Here is a 22,158-nt window from a genome sequence, read left to right on the forward strand (position 1 = left end):
CTTCTTTGTTTTCCCCGACCGAAAATACAATTTTAATGGTGGTCGAGAAGCTGCAAAGTGAGGGAGCTAAGTGGTTGATTCTCTCGTATGATGTTGACGCTGATGCTTTTGATGTAGAAAAGAAGCAATATTGAACAGACAACTGAATCCATATGAGGGCCTTGCTAATTTGTGACGTTTCTGCTGAAAGGAAAAAGAAAGGCTTCCTCTTGACCGAGAGACTGAAACATTTATTGGAAAGTCGGTGAAATAAAAAGAACTTCGCAAAATCCTTATTAGAAATCAGCCCATAATTCTTTGAACAATTTGTATCAGAGATGGTATGCGACGAAAGGTTTTTATGTTTTGTCCCATGAGATATTAGCGGAAACAGAATACTAATGTCTATATTGACATCCTAGTTTCGAATCAAATATTCATTGAAAGTGTCTCCTCAGCACAAGAGAAATGGAAGGTCTATGTCCGCATTTCTGCCTTGGTTTTTAGTCTCTTCTCAAGGACAAAAAAGGCTGAAACACGCATTGCGAACCAAATAAAGAGAGGGCGATTGCCAATCACGAATGACATAATGAAGCAGTAACTGTGTGTCATGATTGGGTTCCTAGCTCTCTTCGAAAATATTACTGGCGACCTCGATCGTTAGACCAAAGTCGACTTTTATCGATGACCAAATGGTGTGGGGTCATGCCCTTCACACTTATCCTTCGTGCAACATTGAGCGGTTCAAGCACGGTGCGTTTTCTCTGGACTAGAGGTCAAGAATCAGAATCGTTCTTTATGTATGTTTCACATGGGGGAATCTCTTACACCACATTTCAATCCCGGTTATTGGAATGCCTATAATGTTCGCAAAGAAAAATATTTCGGCTATGTTTGGATAGACGCATTCCCTGAAGAATTCCTCCAAAATATGGTTGTGACTGGGGCTCAATCCAAGGGGAGGGCGTAATAGGTTCCGGTCATGGAGTGCTTTATTGGATTCCCTAGCGGTTGAAATAAGCAGTCGATCGGCAGAGAATAGGGGCAATACTTACTCTGAGAGCAAAGCACGGATTGCAGATCGATGAATAGCTATTTGCGATTTATTATCACCAGGCAGATGATGATCATTGGACAGAGCAAGAAGCCAGCTACCACACACGTCGTCTCGCTGGTAAACGCGATTGAGTTCCAACAGGCGTTTCACGTCAAGCTTTGACTTCGGTCTCACAGCAAGTGTCCGTTGCAACGTGAATGGCTCGTCAATGAGTTCGTCCCGAGTAAGCCATCCTTCTCCGGCAAACGTCCTGGGATCGAATCTCCGGTATTTTTTCAAGATAGATCGGAAGTCTTTTATGGGATTCTGATCATTTTTGCGCTTGTTATTTGGATGGAAAAAGAAAATTCTCTCTGCTTCGTTCATGTCTTCGTGGCAGCCTTATGCCTCTGAGATTACTCGTGGTGATGGCGAATGGTCTGGATCAGGATTGCAAATGATGAGGAGCTGGTAAATTTATGCCCCTGAGATTTCATGCTATGCAATTTTATATCTATTGACGGTTGTTCGCCAGGTTCTATTGGGTGAGTCATATGACAATGCTATTGAGGCTGGGTTATTGACAATCCTATTGATGGGCATCTTCAATAAGGACGCCGGCATATGATTGGTCTGGAGTTCCATAAATTCACTATTCCCCCCGCCTCCCCCAGTTTATTCTATTGACGGGGGAACAAAGAACCAGCCCCCGGATTTTGCTTCGCTAGTATTTAACAGCTCAATTCGTCCGTTCTCAATCTTCAAACTTTCATTGCTCCATTCATCCGTTGCAGGTAAGCTTCTCGCAACCTATTATTCTCATGCTTGCTATGAACCTAGTCTGATCATCGAATAATATCTACAGAGCAGTAGCCTTGACTTGTATTCGAAGTCTAGCTCTGCTTTCACGATGAACAACAACACTACCCTCGCCAATGCCCAGGCGAATCCGGCATTCATCCGGCAGCAGAAGCTTGAGCGTCTCTGGCACGCATCTTTGGTTCAGCTCTCTCGTGGACCCGAGATTTCCTTCCCTGCTGAAATACGCCGATTCATTGGAAACGATGGAATTAGGATTCTAGCAAACAGATACAGGTAAAATTGAACGAGAAATCTTGTTGACGTTCTACTGACATTCTTCAGCGCCTTGACCGGCAATCAGGCCCAGGTCTTCGAGGATAGGGCAAATAATGCAATTAGAATTTTTATGCCAGAGCCTGAGAATTTGCCACTCCACCCGGCACTTCAAAATATTCAGGATACTTCCACTTATACCTTGTCGCCCTCTCCCAATTCTGTCGTCATGACCGGACCCGATGGAACGCCGCAGAGACTCGGTCGCCACGGAAGAGCCGGAAGGGTTCCACGTCCCCCTAATGCTTTTATTCTCTACCGTCGGCATCACCATCCAATTGTCAAGGCTAACAACCCTAACATTTGCAACAATGATATTTGTAAGTCCGATTCCGCAATTATCTTTGGGAATTTAATCTCACTTATGTGCTTTTCTTTAGCCATCATTCTTGGTAGCCAGTGGAGATACGAAAAACCCGAGATCAAAGCTGAGTTTTTCGCTCTCGCCGACATTCTCAAGTGCAAGCACCACGAGACTCATCCAAATTATCAATATCAGCCACGCAAGGCTTCTGAGAAGAAACGCCGCATGACACGTCGCAAGGCCGCGGCGCTCAAGAATACTGGCAATTCTGCTGAAGGCGGTCCTGCTCATGCTAGCACCAGTGACCCGACCACTACTCCTGTTGTGCCAGTCGCCGACTGCACCCATGAACTGCCGGCTACCATCGCAGACACTCCACCGGAACAAAACGAACACTGGATTTTCCCTGCTACTCAGGAGGAATTTGACTCTGCCTTCGTGCAACATTTGGAAATCCTTCGAGAAGTCCCAACCGAAGATCAGCTGGTCCCGGCGTTCAAGGTCAACAAAAGCGCGAACCTAGAAATCAACTTCCCGCTCGACGAAGAAGCTCTCAATAATTTCCTTCTTGACTGGAACGTCGCCAATGCCTCAGCCCCTCCTCTGTCCGACGATGCTTCTCGGATCCAGAGTGTTGCTCCAGCGGCGCTCTCTTCCGTTCTCTCCGAGAGATGCATTGAGGATGAGCAGTTTTTCACGAACACGGCCAGCTGGGATCAAGTTGAAAGGGATGCTTTGCGTCAAGCCGAAGAACTAGCTAAAGCCTTCAAGTCGGACATGTTTGACGATGGACTGCATCTCGCCGAAGCTCATTCTGATTCCGAGTGCAGACGCATGCAGTCGCTCCTTTGAGCCAACCACTTTGATAGGATTGAGATTGTCTCCTATTTTCTTCATCTGCTTTTTCAAGCAATACGTATGGCTCAGATTGTCTTTTCAATTTGGTTTATTAAAAGTATTTGTGAAGTCACGCTGAATTTGTCAAGTTTTCCAGCTACTTCAAGAGGCCGCTTTGTGTTTTCAATTTCTTTTAACATCAGCATTATCGTTTTACAGCTTAAGGCGATGAAATCTATCGAATGTGTTGGTGGTTAGCCGTTTTCTGCGACAATTCGACGCTCAATGGATGGTTAAAGCTCTTCAAATCGTGTAGTTAGATATCTAGCCTTAGCAATTAGAGAATAAAAACAAATCTTCACAAAATACAGGCTTACAATCTTGCATATGCCCGCTGGCAGGTTCTTCCATGAAGTATACTGGCTGCGCTTTCATGAGAATGCTGCATATCTTCAAGCAGATTAATTGCCATTCCAAAAAACTAGTCATTATCTACCTCGAACACTTGGGCCTTTAATTTATGTCACGTAAAGCCAGTCGTTTCCAGAAATAAACAATGCCCATCCATCAAAGTTTTACTAATCTAATAGAAGATGCGCTTATTGTCACTTTGTCAAGCAGTATCTCTGCTTTCTCTGATTGACCTCTGTCATGAAGACTGGTCCTCACACCGCGCTTTTCCTGAGGACAGAGAAAATTTCATTTGCCTTTGTGAGAAACCAAGCAATATAGTTTAGGAGAAAAACTACTTGAAGTTCTAGTTAGATTTTAATTTTGAACTACCACTACGTTGAAAGACATGTTTAACCCTCGAACACACTATTACGGTCATTTCTTTGTTGTTGTGATGTCGACGGTTGCGGTCCAAAATTGCCGTTTCAAGGATAGTTTCCGTGGGGGCCTCGGCTATACGCTTTGTTGACGAAGGGCGGGGCCTAGCTTGATGTGGGAGGGGTAGGGTTTCAAAGGGTCCGTGCTGGTTTCGGGAGTGCGAAACGCAGGATCCGAAAATTACTTCAATCAAACCGGGGTGCAGAAAGAAACTACGATTTAATCTCAACCAATTTACATACAAGGCGCCTCTCTCATTTTACAAGTTAAGCTCGGATGCTTCTAGCCTTTTAAGATGCCCGACCGGATTTGGTGATTCCTTTTCGGACCACATGATCATCCTCATGGCTATCCAAGCCCCTGCCCTAGCCTTTAGACAAGAGTCCGTCAAGGTGTAGCGCATCTTGAGTCCCGATGAATGATACCGTTCCTTGGCAATTGTGAGACTAGTGCTTTCAAGAAAGATAAAGGGGTTTGAGAAAGGGAGAGCATTAGGCCGGAAAGGCTGGCGATTCAATTTCGGGGCAATGTATGAAGGCATGTATTTCTTGAGTGAAGTATGCCAACCAGGGACGCTCTTGTTATATTGCTACGTATTATTCGGTACACCTTGGCAAAAGTCATTCTTGTATGGATCTTGTATACCTCCCATCCACAAAGGGGATGGTCGGCGTTTGTGAGCTGGACGCGGGTATACAGAGTAGTTGATCTTGGCTGTGGACAAGAGGTATCATAATATGCACAATCGATGGTATCATTAAGAAGACATAAGCGAATATCTATTTACATATGTATTTTGTTTACTCATATCGACTGCTTGAGAGTGTGAGATATTGACTGGTTAAAAGTCGTCGAGGTTATGGCAGGCGATGAAGGGCTCTGCTCGCGACCCAAATGGCTATAATTGTGCGCCTGATATTAGAGGTACATAGCAGAGAACGTTGCGCTGCATGACATCTACCCGCTTGCGGATAAAGAAGACCGGCCAGCGCTGGATATAGGCAAATGAACTTCGAGCGTCCGAGGAGGGGCCGAACCTCCTTATCATCTTGACAACAAGACTCCTTGGAGAGGAAAGCTAGCTTGTAAGTATGACGCGGGGGTTTCTGTCGAATGCGAAGAGATCTACGCCTTCCCTCGCGCCAACATGATAAATTCACGGGCCAGAGTCGCGGGCGTTCCAGTCACTGCTCCATATAAACGTCTGGCACCGCCATTCCGTCCCCTTCTCCTTGCTTCCAGTAGGACCGACCGGCCTATCGCAAGAGGAACCATAATCAGCTTATGGAAAGCGAATGCAAGTTTTCACGAACGATGCTCACCTTGGACATATCCAAAACGCACGTCCACAATTGAACCCACTTTTCTTGGTTGTTAGTTTTATGCACGGTTCATTGTGACCCTCGCAACGAGGTGCGACGGGCTTGCTGAAAAGCTTTGACCATGACTCCTTTGTGACAATTGGATCGACAACCCCCTCGCACTCTTGACTTTCTTTCAATTCCGATTCCGCTGATGGAAGGGACGGTGGGCGGAATGTATTGCTCTGAGAATCCGTTTTTGATACGTCTTGAGAATCGCCAGTCTTGGTAAACGAAAAACCAGCGCGAAATTGATTAGATTGAACCTTGACGTCGTCAGTGGACGATGAGGAGCGTTGCAGACTTGATTCAAGCGAGCTGGAAGGCACTGATAAATCATCGGCCTTGGAATCTATTCTACCATTAAGCTGTCCAGAAGATCTTGGCTTGAAGAAACCCTTCAGGCTCTTTTGACCCCTCTCTGGGCCACTAGCAGCGGACACAGCAGTTGATTTGCTACGTTTAGCTGGCCGCTGAGATTGATGTGGCATTTGAGCATCCCTCTTTTCCCCCAGTGTTGAGCCATTAGAGCTGGGAAACTTCAATCTCTCAGGGGACGGTAAATTTGAAGGTTCGGAATTGGGGGTGAGAGTTTCAGAACCAAGACTATGTAATTCAGCCTCTGGTGTGAGAGCATTCGATGTACGACCAGCTGCAGCATTTGATATGTGCAAAGGTCGATCTTGCGAAGTGGGAGTGGTATCTGAACTTGATGCGGCGGTGAGAGACGGCTTTTTCGTAAACATATCTCGAATGCTTCGACGCCGATCAAACTCTGGAATCAAGCGACCAGACAAAGCAGGAAGCCATTTTGTGTCATACGAGCGTATTCGTTTTCCAGCTTTGAACACCCCGTTTGGGTTCATCAGATCATATATGTGAACTTGCTTTTCACCAACATTGATTTTCTCTTTTATTACTGTATATACTGGACAGTGATCAGATCCCTGCGCCATTAGCCACATTCATGATCATCGCATCTTTCAGTTCACCTACCAAAAGCCCCTCTTGAATATTGGCATCAGAGATCCAGTCTTTGATGCCTATGCTACAGAGAACATAGTCAATCCTTGAGCCGTAGTTTGCAGGTCTAGCATTTATCTTTTGTTCCCAGCATGTGAACATTCCTTTGCGCTCTGGGTGGAAGCCGCGACAGGTATCCCATAACATCGGCTGCTCTCTGCCTTCGTCTCGTTGGCCTAGAACTTTGCCTTCAAACAATAGCTGATTAAAAAGTCGCCTTGTAGGTGTCGAAATGTACTCCTCAGGAGTAAGACCGCTTTTTCTCATGGTTTCCACCGGATTCGCTGAATCCAGTTCGTCTCGAGACACGTTGAGATCGCCCGCGACGATGACATGCTTGCCAGCTGAGACAAGATTTCTGACACGCGCATCAAGCGCATTTAAAAATCCTAGACGAAAGTCGTCTCTATTACCTGCGCTATTGGCTGGGCTGTAAACCCCAATTAGAATAAAGGCAGGAAATTCCAGAACAACACAACGGCCTTCAGAATCTAAGGCGCTAGCATCGACCGGGCAAACAGAGAGCTGAGTAGCCGTCGGATAGCCACCGATTTTTTGATCTTCTGGAAGGTCACAGTAACAGGTCGATGAGTTTGGTGGGCACAGAACACCGATAATGCCCTCTTCCGCCTTGATTGGAGCACAAACGCTTTGCCTGGTATAGATAGCAACGCCGGAATATCCTGCTATAGTCTGAGCCACAAATTTAAAGACAGTTAAAAGGAAAAGGCGTACCTTTCTTATGTTTAGGAAGACTGAAGTAGCAGTCCCAGCCAGGTACAAGCACCATGTCATCTTTCAAATCTTTCCGTTGAATTTTCAGCTCTTGCATGATCACAATATCCGCTTGGAGGATATCGAACATAGCCTTAATACGTCAAATTAGAGAGTTAATATCAAGGACACCACTGGAAGAGGGTAGGCATACGGTGAAAGTTCTCTGGTCCCGCCATGGCTGATAACTGAATGGATTCCTGGATCAAAGGCAAATTAGAAGGACGCAATTGTTTGAGAAAGGCGATGCGATTGAATTGGGCAACGCACCTGATTCCATTGACTATAATAAATTAGCTTCTGATCTATAAGTGAAGTTTGCATTCTGCGTACCATTCCAAGTCGTGATCCTGAGACTCATTGTATTGAGAGCGTTCTGTATCTCAAACTACATCGCACCTCATATATTTGCAAAATAATTGAAAAAGAACCATGATAAAGAAGAAGCAAAATTAGTTCAAATATTGCAACTCCGATCGCTCTAAATGCGCTCAAACGTAAGTAGTCAACAATAATAATCTGAATAGCTCTGAGTGAAACTATTCGCTGACATCATCCCATGTACACAATAGAGACCTGCATCACGTGATATAGCCTGCTGAGTCATCCTTCGAATCTCAAAGGAAATCCCTCCAATCTCCACGCCGCCAAACCGAAGCAAATAAGCGAGATGGTACTCGCTCTCTCGTTCGTCTATACTGGCAAGTGAAAGGAGCTGCACCATCACTTCACCTCATCTCCACCCATAACAGCTCTCATCCGTCAATCGTGGCACATCATGTTTCCCCAACGCACTCTTCTCCGCGCTTCCCAGCGCGCCGGTCAGCAATTGCGCGCCCCAGTCATGCGCTCGACCATTCAGCGCCGCTTTGAGTCGACCAGCTTCCGCGGCCCCCAGGACAATGCTTTCAATCGGGAAAGAGCGGCTGTGAAGCAACACGCCGCTCAATCGAGCGGTAAGCGTCCCAATTAGTTTCAATTGGCTTCTTAAGTCCGTTACATTACGAGAACAATAGCACTGATAGATTTTGCAGAGCTCTGGAGAAAGCTCTCAATCTAGTAAATTCATCCTTAACTCGTCGAAGATCTGGATCCAGATGGACTTACCAAAAACAGCGCCACCATTCCCTGCTTGATCATCGCAGGTGTCAATGCTTACAACCTGTGGAACGAGCACTGGGCGCACTGGGCGCACGAGCCCCCGCTTGAGGAGCGTACCGAGTACCCGTATCAGAACATGAGAACCAAGAACTTCTTCTGGGGAGACGGTGATAAGGTTAGTACGCCCGTTCTTTTCGCTCAATTGCTTTAAGCTAACAAATATGATGAATCAGACCCTGTTGTAAGTCAATTGATCCTCCCGAAACATCTTCTTACCTGAAGCGATGCCTGTTCACGTATCGAATTTTCGAACTTCCCATTGGACATAATATAAATTGGGTTGCCTCTGCTAATACCTTTGACCAGCTGGAACGACAATGTCAACTACCACAAGCGGGACGAGTAGATACAGTACTGCTGCAGCAATTGAGGGTTATTTCGTATAGTGCGAGTGCGGGGTGTAATTTCAGATACAAATAGTGTATATGAGAAAGCAATTTTGTTGATTACCTCGTGGAAGTATAGCAAATGTGAATACGATTGTCATGCAAACTCTAGGAGAGGTGCGGAAACAACTTTTGAAGATGAGAATAATCGGTGACTATGTCAAGCATGATCGCGGATTTTCTACATCCGATAAAACACATCGCACTAAATTAAAATTTCCCTGATGTGGAATTATTGCTTAACATATGAAAAAGGAGGAATCTAGACGTTAAGAAGGTGCTGGTTTTTAACGAGCGCTTCCCAAAGTACCGCGTCTGAAATATACGACCGGCCATGAATCAAGTCTACATTCTGCTCTTGACCATTGGAACTTTGTTGCTTGCGGCATGCGCTTAACGTCAAAATTTCAGGCTGCTGATTGGTTTCCTAATGTGCTCTCCAGCTCAGTCAACCAACGAATTCTAGGCCAGAAATGGCTACCGTCCAAGTTCTGGCTGCTTTTTTATAAGCTCCATATATCTGGCAGCAGTCTCTTCAGCCGAATCTGAGGCACCCAAGAGATGCATAACGGTTGCCTTTTTGGCCACCATTTCGCATTGACCGTTAAGATCCTCTATCTTCGAGTATTCTAAGAAAGTATCCCATGGTCAGTGCGCAGAATAAACAGAAATGGGGGGTGTTCTCACCATGAATGGAAGCATCAATCAAACTTAGGGAGGTATCCAGGAGAGATTGTTGTGACAAAGAATGCTTTTCTGTTTCTCCTGCAAGACCAATATATGAATCCACCAGAGATGAGTAGAGTTGCGCGGATAACGCGCAATCCTCCCATTCGAGCACCTGACAAAAGCAATTTTTAGTTTCCTATTTCTCAAAGAGGAGAGGGAAAAGCTTTGCTAGGTTTACCTGAGGCATAATTCCATCAAGGAGATTTGCAGTTGCTTGGTATTCCCGTAAGTTTATGAGCACCAGAGCTAAAGCATAGACAGCTTCCCAAAGTCCGGGAAGGATGCGAGCTTGATGAGCAATGCATACTGCTCTCAAGGCAACAGAAAAGCATTTTTGCGGGACACCACATTTAGCAAAAATAATAGCCTTCAAACTCATCAACCGGACTCGCCAGTAGATATCGGCTCCCGTATCAGTGAGCTTATCGAACAAGTCCTCTAGAATGTGCAATGCCCTGCTGTAAGAATGACGCCGTATCAGAAGGTCTAGCCTGAGAAGAGATATCGAAAACGAAACGTCCGGTTCCGGACAGGGTGCCGCGGCTAGTTGATTAAGTAAATGATCCGCCGAATCTAAGTCATTCCTGCACATTTCAGCATAAACATCGCTTATAATAAGCAAGATCAGACTATTACCGGTGTAACTGGCGCTTGGTCCGAAGAAGGCCCGAAATGGTCGTCCAGTATTGATAGGGTTTCAAGGTATTAAAAGAGTGCCTTTTAACAGCTTCTAATTGGTTTTCTGCTTCATCATATCGCCCACTCTGAGCGGACTTGAACGGGAGGTCAGCCTCTAGTGTTCCAAAGTCTAGACGGGACAGAGCTTACTGCGAGGGCTCTTCGACATATACACTTCAGAACCTCTTCGTGAGAGATATTACTTGCATAACAATGAAGCATAATATCACACTGAGACAACGACAAGCTCGTTATACCTGAGTTCTAACTTTAGTAGCGAATTAAAATGAAAATCGCATCCGAATTTTACGTACCGAGTCTTCCATAAATCGAGGACTGCAATAGCATCTGTGAACCAATGGTACTGGTAAGATTCTTCGTTACATTCAAATGAGAAGCTTTAATGACATTCTCTAAAGCCGAAGGTAGGCTTTCACCCTAATTGTGGATTAGCCAAGTGCACAAGAGGGACTTGAAAGAACACACGGAACGAACATTGTTCAGTAACAGCTTGGTCTCACTGAGAAGGGTCGTGCTTAATAGACTGAACATTCCCGCCTCTTTTGCTTTAGCCTTGAGGTAGGCTAGGCCTTCCCTTGCGACTCCGAGACCGCTGCCCTTTCCAATAGCGCTTAATTCATCTGGATGCGCCTTGCTAAAGTGATATAACCAGCTCAGGCTGAAGTTCAAACATCCAACATCTTTATTCTCTCTAGCTGTGGCGATTGTCTCCTCCATGGCCGCGACAGCTTCACTGTAGCATCCAAAATCTGCCTGAAGAATCGCCAGATTCAACAATGCGTATTGATAAAATGTTCGGTCTCGGTTTTGCATCGTATAATCAAAGTATCTATGCAGGTGATCAAATGAGGACGGATAGTCACCAGATCTCCACGAGTCAAGGAACCTGAAAAACTTAGTCCAAGATCGTGATAATTTGACGATATCCTTACTTTACATAATGAGAAAGGCTTGTGACCATCACGCCATTCTTGAGCGCGTCTGAAAGGTGCTGTTTAACTTCCTCGGGGAGTCGAGTTCCTAGGCCTGTGCTGACCATCAGTGAACTTATCAGGAGCAAGTATAATGATCGCGGTCGATTTACTCTGCATTTCCTCCACTTGGAATTCTAGAAGCTTTTCAATATCATCTGCACTAACGCACCCTTCAATCATACCCTGCTCAGTCAAACAATTTTCAGAGACATTTGCATCAAAACTCAGACGCTGAAGGTCATGCTTTGGGTCTGATTGATTAATTCTTAGGTTTCTGTCGTTCCATTCTCTCAATGCAGGCAGGCGATAAGATATGAGTGCTTTCCATAGCATTACCGTGTCATGGAATTGAAGCCGAGTGAACTCTATACGCGCGCGTCGAACAAAGGCCCCCAGGGGGGAAGTACGAGAGAGCAAAATGGCACCATCAGGAATCTCAATGCCTTGTTCATCGTCCGCTACTTGCTCTTCTTTTGATTTGAGTAGCAGCAATCCCAGGTTGTCAAAAAATTCGTGGAGTGCGTCCAACGAATCTATTCCCCATAATTTATCCAGGAAGAGATCCCAAAGCAATCGTCCAGCAATCGTTGAGGGATGATTCGCTATCACTTTTTGAAAGCTTTGTATCGTAATAGTAGTACTGGACAATTCTGCCTTGTGCTGATCATTATTCGCTATATCGGATACGATATGAGTGATCAAAAAGGACAGAATTGGTACGCTTGATGCTGTTGGAACGGAGGCTTCAGCATAGAGAGAGACCAACGCCAGAAGCCCCAATTTTGGAGCAGTCAAGTAGCGCGCCATTGCAAAATGCGCTTCGCAAAGATACCACTTCCGGGGAAGTTGAGGTCATTGTGCTGTTCGGTTTTCAGCAGGTAAAGTAAACAAATCTGTGGTCCATCCCAGCATTTTGGTACCTCGCTCGGCTAATTCCGTGACGCGCCCCCTCGCGCCTTTCATTAACGAACGTGACTCGTTTGTTTAGTGCACCTCGTGGCTTCCTGGTGGGCTGGCTGTGACGATCCTCCGCATAAGAAATTTGCCGCAGACTGACCTCGGCTGCTCTCCAAGTCCTCGATCTTGTCGTTGAAACCACAGTGTGAGCCATTAATGTGGTGTTAAAGCCTTTGGCTCATACACATTGTTGTATTGAAACTCTAGACTTGGCACTTCCTAAATTGATGCCCAAAGGCTGTGATGCCTAACGCTATATTCTCCAGGAGGAACTGTCTTGTGAGCTTATATTTACTGTACCGTACGCAGGTAGCATTTATCTTTCCATGACCCACACTTATCACTCATGATTATGATCCGTGAACAGATATGGCAGCAGTAGTTGTAAAGCTTTCTTAATCATTACGCAAAAAAAGTTATTACAAACAAAGTAATAGATTTTGAATACTAAAGTGTTGCAAAATTCCAATAACAGCGTCTCATAAGCCTTAAGCTCAGAAACGTATCTTGGTAATTTTGGAAAAAAAAAAGAAAAAAGAAAAAAAGAAGAAAGAAGAAAGAATTGTAAGTGTTTCTCAAATAATTCGACGTCGAAAGCAAGCTCCGCGGCTTTTCTTCTCCGACGAGGGGGGTTGGTAGGGACCCGCAAGGCTTTTGATCCATTGGCAAGATAATGAACGAAGATTCACGCAGACTTACTCACAGTCACAATAAGCTACATTAGCATTCTTGCACAAGAGGCATTAAGGTATTATTCGTTCTGTAGAAGCATGATTCCGAAAGAGGAAGTCCCATGCGATATTTGTATCTTATTCACTTCATATTTCTCAACACCATGATTGATATTCGCGAAGCGATTCAAACATCGTCAATGACAGTCAACAATGAGATTATTCGTTTCAATGCCGCCGACGAACAGAATACACATGCCACAATCTCATTATTGGAGGTTTCCAGCATTGGAATTTTACCCCTCTACATTTTTGAAATTGCGCTTATTCCAGATTAGACGTGGCAACAGCTTGAAACGGAAGATGCCTCGGCGCAATCCTGGCATAAGATGCCCTGGGTGACTGTCAGAACCAAAAATGGATTTTTCCACGACTTACTGAACCCTCGGCTCTCGGCCCCCCACAAATTTACCTAACTTCCAGAGACCGTCTTTGACTTCAAAATTACCTTCACTTTAAACGCGTTGATTCAATCCCCCCATCCCCTCCTACCAGCCTTTCAGAAAGCTGTGTACCTTCTCTGTGGACAATAAGCAAAGGGACAAGCTCAAGTTACCATTGTTCACTGTCAATCAAAAAAGATCCCTCAATTACCGCTCTGGCCTTTGCTCTCAGGCTAGCCTTGCGGTCGTACTCAGCCCTCAAGCTCCGGTAGTCCAGCTGCAGTACCTGCTGTGAGTTTGTTAGTTCTATAACGCCCTGCTTGTCTGAAGACTGCTAAACCGTCAAGTCCTTTTGAGCCAATTCATTTTCAAAATGCCTTGCTCTCCAAGCACGCCCGATCAGTTGGCAGGAAAGACTGTCAAAGCTCTTGATGGGGTTTCTCTCTCCGAGAAGCAGACGAAGCAGTCTTTCACTAAGAGCCAAGCTTCGTTACATGAACCGTCTCCTGCGAGTACCTATGGTGATACTGCCACGGGCGATAGCGTTCCGGTTACTCCTCTTGAGCCTCAAGCATACGGTAAGTAAGGTGGTTCTCTTCCTGCTTTTCACTTGCGAGATGCGATGCATGTTCTCTTAGTTTTCCCCTTCTCACTTGTTTCAAATCTGTTGATATAAGTATGCCTAAAGGCGCTCCCGCGAGGTCTCTCAGCGCGTTGACATCTTGTCTCCTTTAACCATGCCCATATGTCTTAGGAAGTTTGGCCCTCGTCATGGATGAAAAACATCACCATACTCCAAACAATGCTCTTGTTCCGTGTTGATTTTCTGTAATCAGAGCTAATTTTATTCTCTAGATCCCGTCGCGGCGTTGTCTCGCAAGCCACTTCAGCGGACAACCCTTGGTGAAGAAAGTAGTGTCGAGCTGCATTCTCCGAAGATGAACATACCAAACGCACATCCCATCTACGGACTGGGCCGTGATCAATCCTCCACTCTTCCAAGGCGCCCATTTAAATCACCTGGTCGTGATAGGACTCCTTCTATCGGAAGTCTGGTCCAGCCAGCCACCGCCCAAGTTAGCCCTACCATTGGAGGAGAAGCGCCAATGGGCAAATTCAGTTATCTCCATGGCTCTGGTAACTTTTCCCCTGGTAAGAGGCAATCAAAGAAGGCACTGGCAGCTAGCCCGGGGTCTAAGCACTCAGCTGGTTCTCCCGGCTTCGTAGTCCAAGGCAAAAGTCGCAAGGGCGAAGATCCGTTCACATCTCAAGAGCAGGGCGACGGAAGCTCCTCGCAGGATATTGAGCTGAATTCATCCACTCATGCAAGCGAGACGGCCACAACCACTCCTACTGGACGGGTGAAACAGGAAACCCCAAATCGCGATTCTCAGGGGCTGAGTTCTTCAGCTGAAAAGGAGGCAGCGCCTTGTATGTCCTCTGAGGCGGTCGAAGAACAGACTGCGATGATTCTATCACAGGAAAATGTGGTCGGTCCAATTTCAGCTGAAAATGCGCAAGCAGTGCTGCCTCCAGATGCATGCGTTTTTGTTGCAAAGTCAGTATCATGTCACGGCTTCCGTTTAAGACGAAAACTGACCATTCTAGCTTGTCCTCCGCTCGCACTGACGAGCAACTTGAACGATCTGTGACGGAAGCTTTCAAAGAGTATGGCAATGTCTATGTCAAGATCCGTCGAGATAACAACATGATGCCATTTGCGTTTTGCCAATATGAGGTATGTCATGCCCAATCTAGCAAGAAGGGATACTGATTTGCTACGTCAGACCGTTCAAAGTGCTCGAGCTGCCATTCAGTTTGGCAAGAATAGGTTGATAGATGGGCGTCGTTGCCGAACGGAGCCTGCGAGAGTGAATAGTGAGTCCCACCAAATTCAGCAAAGTACTATCAATTTAACAGATATCATCAGGATCGCTGTACATGTCCAAGGTCCTCGGTGGGCGGATCACGAATCAAGAAGCGCACAGTGTGCTTCAGCGTTTTGGACCTATTGAAAAGACTTGGGAGGCTAGCCCAACTGAACAGGAAATTTACCAACTTCCAGATGGTATCTGGGTTAAATTCGCGTATTATCAGGCTTGTCGCGATGCGCAATCAGTAAGGAGCAGTGAAATCTGAGTGCAAGACTGTTATCATTAATCTCCAATTAGGCGTTTCGCGATGATCAAGAATATCGTCTGGATCAACCTCCGACGCCGCCGGATGCACCTTCTAAACAGGGTCGGTCGATGTACTCGCTGACAAGCAGCCCATTTAAGGAGCCGAGCCCTGGTGCTATCAAGTACTGGGAGCGCCAAGCCATCGCGAAGAAGAATGAAGACGTTTGCACGGTGTTTGTTGGAGACATCCCATCCGAGGTCACTCAGGAGGAAATTATCGACTTCTTTGGGCAGTACGGATGTGTAGTTTCTGCCCAAATCATCTCACGACCATCCGCGAATGGTAAGATAGTAAATAACGAACCTTTATTGTCTTGCTAACAACCACTTAGGTGACGGAGTGAATATCTTCGGTTTCGTCGAATTTTCGAACCATCGGGAGGCATTGCTGGCTGTTCGAGGTGATGTGAGTTTCTCCATGCATATCGTTTGGTCGCCAAGATTGACGAAAGACCGACCTTAGAACACTCTTGGAGGCGTCAGAATTCGTGTCGAGCTAAAACAGATCGGCGAGACTCCTGGTCGTCAGACAGCTCCGCGGAACCCATCTGTCGAAAATCGCGGCATAGATGGAAGCCCAATTGGGCGAGGCGTTTATGGGAGAGGCTTCAGAGCTAGGTTGGACCGTCATACTCTGGTGGACAAAATGCAAACCTACGCCACGTTCAATCACACTCCACCGTTCAATGCAGCAGATGTGCTTGCTGCAAGTGGTCGACGTACTTCCACGACTGATTCTTCCAACTTGGTTCCTCCACAGCTTCCCGTCTATCCAGCAGCATTTCCGTACCCTCTCTATCAGAATTCCTACACTCCGTTAAATACAAGCCCTGCTCAGTTCGCCGGTTACAACTATCCTCCGGTTGAGGAAGATCTAGTTGCTGGGTATTCTTCATCTGCGCCCGTCTTTGCAGCAAATAATCACCCGCAACAGGGTTATTATCCACAACACCGCAGCCAGGGTACCCCTAATGCTTCCGGAGTAGCCCAGGGCCAGCATTTCAACAATACCGGTATCCATCAGGTTTTGCCTCAGCAATTTGTCACCCAAGCAGCGATGGGACAGTTTCAATATCCGCAGGGTACAGTCCCTTACGGTCAATATCCTCAGTACTTGCAATACCCCCCAACTCCAGGAAGCGCCGGTGCGCTTGTCCCTCAGTACATGTACACTCAGACGGAAGACCAGCATCAGCCGACTGCAAACGGGTCTAATGGGAATGCGGTCAATGTTCCAATCGGAGACCTCCACGAATCTCATTGATCTGTGCGAGTCATCCATTGAATTGAAAACAATGCTTAACAAGCCTCCTTCAACAATCCACTTCAATCGCCAATGTTCCCTCTGCTGGCTTCTGATCGGTGTTTATGCCTCGTCGCTTCATAATTTGCTTGAATTTTCCCAACTATTTCAAAAGACTTTGCTGCTTTGCTTCTCACTGTCGGCTTGTTTCGAATTATTGTAACCCCCTCGCCTCTCATTTTACGAGCGGGTTCTCATAGCAAGGTCACATTTGTCGATCTCGTTTGTATACTTCTCGTGTACTTCATTGGATTGTCCTGCTTCTCTTTGTAGCTGCGCTGCTTAGGATCGACGATTCGAGCGAGGCTACCATATTGTGGCCTGAAAAGTTCGCTGGCGAGCTTCTGCTATTTGTGCTTCGTTCTAACTCTATCCCTTCATATTGCTAGCCGCGCTAATAACCCCAATCGTTGCTCTGTTGCTGTCTACCTATCATTGTTGTTTTACTGTCACTAGCTGCTCCAACCTGTCTTTCAATGATTGATGTCATATGTTGCAATGTCTTTTCTCCCGTGGCATCTCCTGAATCGCTTTTTCCTGTCTATCCACGCTCATGGTCGACGGGACTAGTGATGAGGTCCTTCATTGGATTTGCATTGAATGAGAGCGTTAGCATTAGTTAGATGAGCGAAATGATAGAGGTAGATTTTGCTGTGTTCCTTCTTGTTAATAATGATGGAGTCTCAGATCAGTAGGGCCAGCCAGGGACAGCATGTGAAGGCGGAAGGCGCAACACCAACTCGACGAATTACCTAGGACCCAATATGTACGGCGGTACGAGCCCAACAGCCCCTCGGAGGGGCTACTCCGTTAGCATAAGCGATAGCGTGACAGGGTCGAGGGGGTGACATGATGGCAGTTAACTAGCGGCCCTGGCGGCCTTGCAGATTGCCCATTAAGTCTTAAGACCTGGATAATTTGCAGCTTATCAGGAATTATCTCGCCGTTTTCTCACAGCGATAATTTTCGAAGTACCCCACTTAAGGCGCATTTCTCCGGGCGCCAAGGCCTACTTAGTCTACATACCGAATTATCGTCCGAGATCATACAGAAATGATCTTACCTAGCTCCCCCAACTGGAGGTAAAAGTTGCTCGTTTTAGTCAACATCAGTAAGGCCCATCGGTCGAGCAACTTTTCCCTCACTTTTTCACCACGGCTCACATTTGCACTATTTTGCATTTGTGCTTCTGGTCATACAATTTATTCCAGTTCCTCATTGTGGAAACGAAGCGCTTTCTGTCCGTAAAGCTCCAAGACGATGGGAGTCCCTTCATTCCAGGCGTCCAATGCCGTTATTTATCTTTCCTATGGTGCTTTCCTGTAAGTTCTCTTAAAACTGAAAAATTGAGCTGTGAATAACGGGAGAGTACTATAGAGTAAGCGGCCTTTATATTGCATGGCGGTGGCGGCACCAATCGAAATCAGATTTCCTCGCTACTAATCGTAGCCAAACGGGTCAGATTTGCTTCGCTTTCTTCATGCTGAGTTGAAATGCAACTCAGCTCAATGTATTCATTGAGCATATAAGCTGACGCATGTACAGCGATCCCTCTAGCCTTCAATTTTATCGCGTCGGGTGAGTGCTGCCGGGCGCATGTTTGTTAAGATCTTGGCAAGGAGCGGCAGTAATGTTCTACTGCGTAATGCATTTTACTGCGTGCAATCTCTTGATCATTGAGCAATCTGATCGCAGGTTGGACTATCAAAATAAGGTTCGTATCTGATCATCAAGTACTTCGCAGTCCCTCGGCATTCAAGTGCGTCCCTTTTCCGCCAAGCTCCCATGTTGCGATATACATGACTGTTTGAGCAAAAAATGAAATAGACCACAAATCCGAAACTGCGCGGCTTCACTACGGGCGCTGAGTTCGCGAGCATGAGAAATCAACCTTGTCGAATGGATTCGATGAGGAATTTCGCATGTCATCGCTTGAACGAAGCTGAGAATGAACCGTGAATACTCGATCAAGTTAATGCTTGCGTGGGGAATGTGCTGCCGCATCCGTGCCCCTTTCCTTTTTTATCATCTGGGCAAAGAAGACTAATTTTAGATTTTTTTTGGGCATTAAAGCTCTTGGATCTGGTATTCTTTTTGCATATCCCGAGATCTCAACAATTGCAGGTGTACAAGGTCTCGTTGTATACGCATTGTCAAGCTCGCTGCCTTTGCTCGTATTTGCCTTCCTTGGTCCTATTATTAGGAGAAAATGTCCCGAGGGCTTTGTCCTTACAGAATGGACAAGGCAAAGATATGGAACAATAGCTGCTCTCTATCTGAGCTTCTTGACGTAAGTTGAGTCTATCCAAGGATTAAAAACTATTTTCCAGTTGATCTGAACATGCTCCAAGAATCGCAACTTTATTCCTGTACATGGTTGCAGAGCTCTCGGCGTTGCAGCAAATCATCAACGCGCTTACAGGCCTTGATGGGCTTCCTGCAGTTATTGTGGAATGCGTCGTCACAACCATCTATACCTGTAAGCATTGCCGGGGCGTCAGAGATTCTCGTATTTTGGCTAATATGTCGAAGCTCTTGGAGGGTTCCGTGTCTCCTTTTTGACAGACACACTCCAGGGTATAATGGTCGTGCTTCTTATCATTCTCGGTGTCATCACCGTGGGTGTCGAGACGCGCATTGATCATAGTTTGGTGGAATCAACCGGGCTCCTGAAGGGTAGTCTCCTCGGATGGCAGCTTATTTACATTCTTCCCGTTGCCATCCTTACCAATGACTTTTTGCTCTCGGTATGAGATTTCTGGTTGCTGGAAAATCTATTGTCTCTGCGCTAACTGATAAGCAGAACTTTTGGATGCGGACGTTTGCGAGTAAATCCGACAAAGATCTGCGGATTGGTGTAACTCTTGCTACTATTGTCGTCACATTCATCCTCACTCTAGTCGGGGCGGCTGGTTTGCTTGCAGCCTGGTCTGGCGCGTGGCCCGGCAATCCTCCTCAGGATGGGTCAATTTCCTTCTTCCTTCTCCTCGGACAACTTCCAGGCTGGGTTGTTGGAATTGTGCTTGTCATGGTCGTTTCTCTCAGCACCGCCGCTTTTGACAGTCTACAATCCGCCATGGTGTCCACTGGCTCAAACGACATTTTCCGAAACAAGCTTAACCTTTGGTACATTCGAGCGGCGGTTGTGCTCGTAATCATTCCAACCATTGTCGTGGCGCTCAAGAGCCCCGATATTCTTCAAATTTATCTTATATCCGATCTTCTAAGCGCCTCTTCGATTCCAGTACTTGTGCTCGGTCTTTCTGAAAAGTTTTACTGGTGGAGGGGTTTCGACATTGTCGTCGGCAGTCTGGGAGGATTGTTGACCGTTTTCATTTTTGGTACCATCTATTTTGGCAATGCCCATGAGGGCGCATATCTTATGATTTTGGAAAACGGACTCTACTCCAATGACTGGAGTGCATTTGGTAAGTAATTCGTGAAAGCGTGGTTTTCACTGTGGGGAAACGAATTAGAACTAACTTTTCTCAAGGTGCCTTTGTTGCCGCCCCTGTTGGTGGACTTTTATGGGGCTTCGGAGCTTGTGGTCTCCGCCTCACCTTTCAATACGTGTATGCAAGGGCCAGAGGCCATCGATTTGATGCTCTGGACCGACCTGCACCGGCTGAGCCATCACTCGTCTCTGATGAAGGTCCAGCAGATGACTTGGCTTCTGAAGCTGGTCGCGAACCGGTCAACGTCAAAGCAACGCCGAAGGGTATATTTTTTTAAATGCCAAAGGTTAGAATTGGATACCTGCTTCGGAGCGGTGCCAATTTTGAACCCATTTTAATACAGAAGCTCTGAGAAAATGACGTCAAAAGAAAAAGAGGAAACAAAAGTGCTAGAAGATATCATGAAACGTTCAGGATAGAGATGTGAGAAAGGGGAAATTTTATACATTGCATGCTCATTCCTGAGCTGCGACATTATAATCTACATAAAGAACCAGTGACTCCCATTTCCTAAATGGACTATGCTCGCTACGCCAATGCCATACAAATTATACAATCATGCAGATCCCTTGATATAATTTTTTTTACTGGCCGGTGATGGCCTTCTGTGCAGCTTTAACCTTATCCACGGTAGTCTCCTCAGTCGTGCCCCACACGATCCATGGGCCCTCCTTGCCATTCATCATGGTTCTTTGGATAACAACGTACTCGGTGACATCTCGTTGGATGCCGGTGCCTGGCACAGCTGTGTTGTCTGGGCGTAACCTCGCAAGACTCTGGCGAGACTTAAGCCTTACGACAGCTTGTCGAAGACCAGCGCCATCAATTGGTAACTTCGCTGCGCGGTGCGAAATGACACGTGCGCCTCTTAGGTACTTATGCAGCTCCCAGCGGAGCTTGTCCTTTCCGCGCGCCGCAATTCGTGCTCGAAAGCTGTGTAGGATTCCGTCGGCGCAAATAGAACGAAGCGTCTCAACGTCGCCGCTATTCTTCTTATCAGTAGTTGTCCGAATAGATTGTCACATGGAGGATAATCCCAAGGATTAAATGTGTAATGTTGCGCAGGATGACGTACTTGGCGAATGCTGTATACATCTCCCTATGCAGAGATCTAGCGGCTGGCACGGTCTGCCGCAATTGCAACTTTAACCGTGGTTTTTGCGCAAATTTATAGTACATGACGCTATGGAGCAAGATGACAGTCAGCCACGATATTTTATCAAATCTTCTTCGGATGCAATCATTTGCATTGGGCAGCCAAGCTCAGAGTAGCGGCTGGACAAGGAGATCTACCTGATAAAATCCGTAATGCGTGTCTTCAACCACAACGTGAACAGTGTTGCGCAATCCCTCGGTTTGCGAAAGAGCGAAGGTCTGTTCTCGCCTGTAGGCGTAACGAAAGTGCCTGATCTGCATTGTTAAAAATGTCCTGCCATTGAGCTACAAATAGACACCGTCGGAAATTGAAGCAATTTTACCTTCAAGCAGACCAAGATCCGTAGGTAATTGACCCGCTCCTTCAAGTTCCTTCATGGCGACCTTCAAACTCCGTTGCGGCGGCTGGCGGATTTGAGGCGCAAACATCTCTGGCTTGGTCACCCCGAGAGCAATGCGGCTGGTCGAAAAAGACCGATTGAAAATGCATGTTGAATAATTTGTTGCGAGATTTGATACTCGCCATCGAGCACAGTGAGCCATGATGTCCTCCCGGGGTCTGTGTCCCGCCCAGCGCAACAATCGTCAAATTTGGCAAAGTTGGATGCTCCGAAGGCTCCAAAAGTCAACTTGCGCTGGGGAAATTGTTCTGGATATCATCCATTTCCGAATTGGGAAATCAAATCACGTGGATCATTGCTGCTGTCCGTAGCAAAACTGTCAGACCATTAAGCGACGAAATAGGTAAGTGGATAGGCCCCAGAGG

The 22,158-nt window shown here is 46.3% G+C and overlaps 8 protein-coding genes across 8 annotated transcripts; 5 read left to right on the forward strand and 3 right to left on the reverse strand.

Annotated features, from left to right (window-relative positions):
- The first annotated feature begins 1,656 nt into the window (after positions 1-1,656).
- On the forward strand, positions 1,657-3,464 carry L228DRAFT_285192 (hypothetical protein). The gene is made up of 4 exons (XM_018336316.1): positions 1,657-1,809; positions 1,881-2,110; positions 2,159-2,469; positions 2,530-3,464. The coding sequence occupies exons 2-4, from the start codon at positions 1,926-1,928 to the stop codon at positions 3,303-3,305; spliced, it is 1,272 nt and encodes a 423-aa protein (XP_018186048.1). The 5' UTR covers positions 1,657-1,809; positions 1,881-1,925; the 3' UTR covers positions 3,306-3,464.
- Positions 3,465-4,932: 1,468 nt separating this feature from the next.
- Positions 4,933-7,664, reverse strand: L228DRAFT_223619 (DNA lyase Apn2). The gene is made up of 8 exons (XM_018330328.1): positions 7,613-7,664; positions 7,550-7,562; positions 7,434-7,479; positions 7,241-7,373; positions 6,479-7,191; positions 6,192-6,429; positions 5,444-6,134; positions 4,933-5,377 (listed from the first exon to the last, which is right to left on the reverse strand). The coding sequence occupies exons 1-8, from the start codon at positions 7,638-7,640 to the stop codon at positions 5,278-5,280; spliced, it is 1,962 nt and encodes a 653-aa protein (XP_018186049.1). The 5' UTR covers positions 7,641-7,664; the 3' UTR covers positions 4,933-5,277.
- A 319-nt stretch (positions 7,665-7,983) lies between these two features.
- Positions 7,984-8,929, forward strand: L228DRAFT_250201 (putative cytochrome c oxidase subunit VIa). Its single transcript, XM_018333263.1, has 5 exons — positions 7,984-8,235; positions 8,314-8,338; positions 8,396-8,555; positions 8,614-8,621; positions 8,747-8,929. The coding sequence occupies exons 1-5, from the start codon at positions 8,058-8,060 to the stop codon at positions 8,784-8,786; spliced, it is 411 nt and encodes a 136-aa protein (XP_018186050.1). The 5' UTR covers positions 7,984-8,057; the 3' UTR covers positions 8,787-8,929.
- Positions 8,930-9,027: 98 nt separating this feature from the next.
- L228DRAFT_233136 (anaphase-promoting complex subunit Apc5) lies at positions 9,028-12,035 on the reverse strand (the record flags this gene model as incomplete). Its single annotated transcript, XM_018330622.1, has 9 exons — positions 9,028-9,455; positions 9,514-9,667; positions 9,734-10,139; positions 10,192-10,328; positions 10,384-10,490; positions 10,548-10,671; positions 10,729-11,140; positions 11,187-11,280; positions 11,339-12,035. The coding sequence occupies 9 exons, from the start codon at positions 12,033-12,035 to the stop codon at positions 9,304-9,306; spliced, it is 2,283 nt and encodes a 760-aa protein (XP_018186051.1). The 3' UTR covers positions 9,028-9,303.
- Positions 12,036-13,561: 1,526 nt separating this feature from the next.
- On the forward strand, positions 13,562-13,877 carry L228DRAFT_285196 (hypothetical protein; the record flags this gene model as incomplete). The annotated part of the gene is made up of 2 exons (XM_018336317.1): positions 13,562-13,598; positions 13,647-13,877. A coding segment is annotated over exon 2 (204 nt), but the record flags the coding sequence as incomplete, so codon positions are not given.
- A 698-nt stretch (positions 13,878-14,575) lies between these two features.
- On the forward strand, positions 14,576-15,963 carry L228DRAFT_29236 (hypothetical protein). Its single transcript, XM_018336444.1, has 4 exons — positions 14,576-15,037; positions 15,087-15,177; positions 15,230-15,417; positions 15,471-15,963. Exons 1-4 carry the CDS (start codon positions 14,840-14,842, stop codon positions 15,798-15,800), a joined length of 807 nt encoding a protein of 268 aa, XP_018186053.1. The 5' UTR covers positions 14,576-14,839; the 3' UTR covers positions 15,801-15,963.
- Positions 15,964-17,693: 1,730 nt separating this feature from the next.
- L228DRAFT_223622 (hypothetical protein) lies at positions 17,694-20,778 on the forward strand. Its single transcript, XM_018330329.1, has 8 exons — positions 17,694-18,104; positions 18,160-18,239; positions 18,328-18,360; positions 18,856-19,072; positions 19,134-19,261; positions 19,315-19,529; positions 19,586-20,210; positions 20,276-20,778. The coding sequence occupies exons 1-8, from the start codon at positions 18,043-18,045 to the stop codon at positions 20,512-20,514; spliced, it is 1,599 nt and encodes a 532-aa protein (XP_018186054.1). The 5' UTR covers positions 17,694-18,042; the 3' UTR covers positions 20,515-20,778.
- On the reverse strand, positions 20,650-22,003 carry L228DRAFT_250207 (hypothetical protein). The gene is made up of 4 exons (XM_018333264.1): positions 21,716-22,003; positions 21,531-21,642; positions 21,313-21,420; positions 20,650-21,221 (listed from the first exon to the last, which is right to left on the reverse strand). Exons 1-4 carry the CDS (start codon positions 21,933-21,935, stop codon positions 20,822-20,824), a joined length of 840 nt encoding a protein of 279 aa, XP_018186055.1. The 5' UTR covers positions 21,936-22,003; the 3' UTR covers positions 20,650-20,821.
- Between the last annotated feature and the right edge of the window lie 155 nt (positions 22,004-22,158).

Source organism: Xylona heveae, assembly GCF_001619985.1.
Source record: "Xylona heveae TC161 unplaced genomic scaffold L228scaffold_10, whole genome shotgun sequence".
NCBI classification, from domain to species: Eukaryota; Fungi; Ascomycota; class Xylonomycetes; order Xylonales; family Xylonaceae; genus Xylona; species Xylona heveae.

What these genes read in the sequence shown, in the direction of transcription:
- L228DRAFT_285192 (XM_018336316.1), top strand. Translation starts at nt 1,926, where the DNA reads ATGAACAACAACACTACCCTCGCCAATGCCCAGGCGAATCCGGCATTC. An exon ending in ATTCTAGCAAACAGATACAG is followed by an intron (nt 2,111 to 2,158) that starts GTAAAATTGAAC and finishes GACATTCTTCAG; the next exon opens with CGCCTTGACCGGCAATCAGG. An exon ending in CATTTGCAACAATGATATTT is followed by an intron (nt 2,470 to 2,529) that starts GTAAGTCCGATT and finishes GCTTTTCTTTAG; the next exon opens with CCATCATTCTTGGTAGCCAG.
- L228DRAFT_223619 (XM_018330328.1), bottom strand. Translation starts at nt 7,640, where the DNA reads ATGAGTCTCAGGATCACGACTTGGAATG. An exon ending in GGGACCAGAGAACTTTCACC is followed by an intron (nt 7,374 to 7,433) that starts GTATGCCTACCC and finishes TGACGTATTAAG; the next exon opens with GCTATGTTCGATATCCTCCA. An exon ending in ATATTCAAGAGGGGCTTTTG is followed by an intron (nt 6,430 to 6,478) that starts GTAGGTGAACTG and finishes CTAATGGCGCAG; the next exon opens with GGATCTGATCACTGTCCAGT.
- L228DRAFT_250201 (XM_018333263.1), top strand. Translation starts at nt 8,058, where the DNA reads ATGTTTCCCCAACGCACTCTTCTCCGCGCTTCCCAGCGCGCCGGTCAG. An exon ending in ACACGCCGCTCAATCGAGCG is followed by an intron (nt 8,236 to 8,313) that starts GTAAGCGTCCCA and finishes TAGATTTTGCAG; the next exon opens with AGCTCTGGAGAAAGCTCTCA. An exon ending in TGGAGAAAGCTCTCAATCTA is followed by an intron (nt 8,339 to 8,395) that starts GTAAATTCATCC and finishes TACCAAAAACAG; the next exon opens with CGCCACCATTCCCTGCTTGA.
- L228DRAFT_29236 (XM_018336444.1), top strand. Translation starts at nt 14,840, where the DNA reads ATGCGTTTTTGTTGCAAAGTCAGTATCATGTCACGGCTTCCGTTTAAG. An exon ending in GGAGCCTGCGAGAGTGAATA is followed by an intron (nt 15,178 to 15,229) that starts GTGAGTCCCACC and finishes AGATATCATCAG; the next exon opens with GATCGCTGTACATGTCCAAG. An exon ending in CTTGTCGCGATGCGCAATCA is followed by an intron (nt 15,418 to 15,470) that starts GTAAGGAGCAGT and finishes ATCTCCAATTAG; the next exon opens with GCGTTTCGCGATGATCAAGA.
- L228DRAFT_223622 (XM_018330329.1), top strand. Translation starts at nt 18,043, where the DNA reads ATGGGAGTCCCTTCATTCCAGGCGTCCAATGCCGTTATTTATCTTTCC. An exon ending in CTTTCCTATGGTGCTTTCCT is followed by an intron (nt 18,105 to 18,159) that starts GTAAGTTCTCTT and finishes AGAGTACTATAG; the next exon opens with AGTAAGCGGCCTTTATATTG. An exon ending in CTCTATCTGAGCTTCTTGAC is followed by an intron (nt 19,073 to 19,133) that starts GTAAGTTGAGTC and finishes ACATGCTCCAAG; the next exon opens with AATCGCAACTTTATTCCTGT.
- L228DRAFT_250207 (XM_018333264.1), bottom strand. Translation starts at nt 21,935, where the DNA reads ATGGCTCACTGTGCTCGATGGCGAGTATCAAATCTCGCAACAAATTAT. An exon ending in CGCATTACGGATTTTATCAG is followed by an intron (nt 21,421 to 21,530) that starts GTAGATCTCCTT and finishes CTTGCTCCATAG; the next exon opens with CGTCATGTACTATAAATTTG. An exon ending in ATGTATACAGCATTCGCCAA is followed by an intron (nt 21,222 to 21,312) that starts GTACGTCATCCT and finishes TAAGAAGAATAG; the next exon opens with CGGCGACGTTGAGACGCTTC.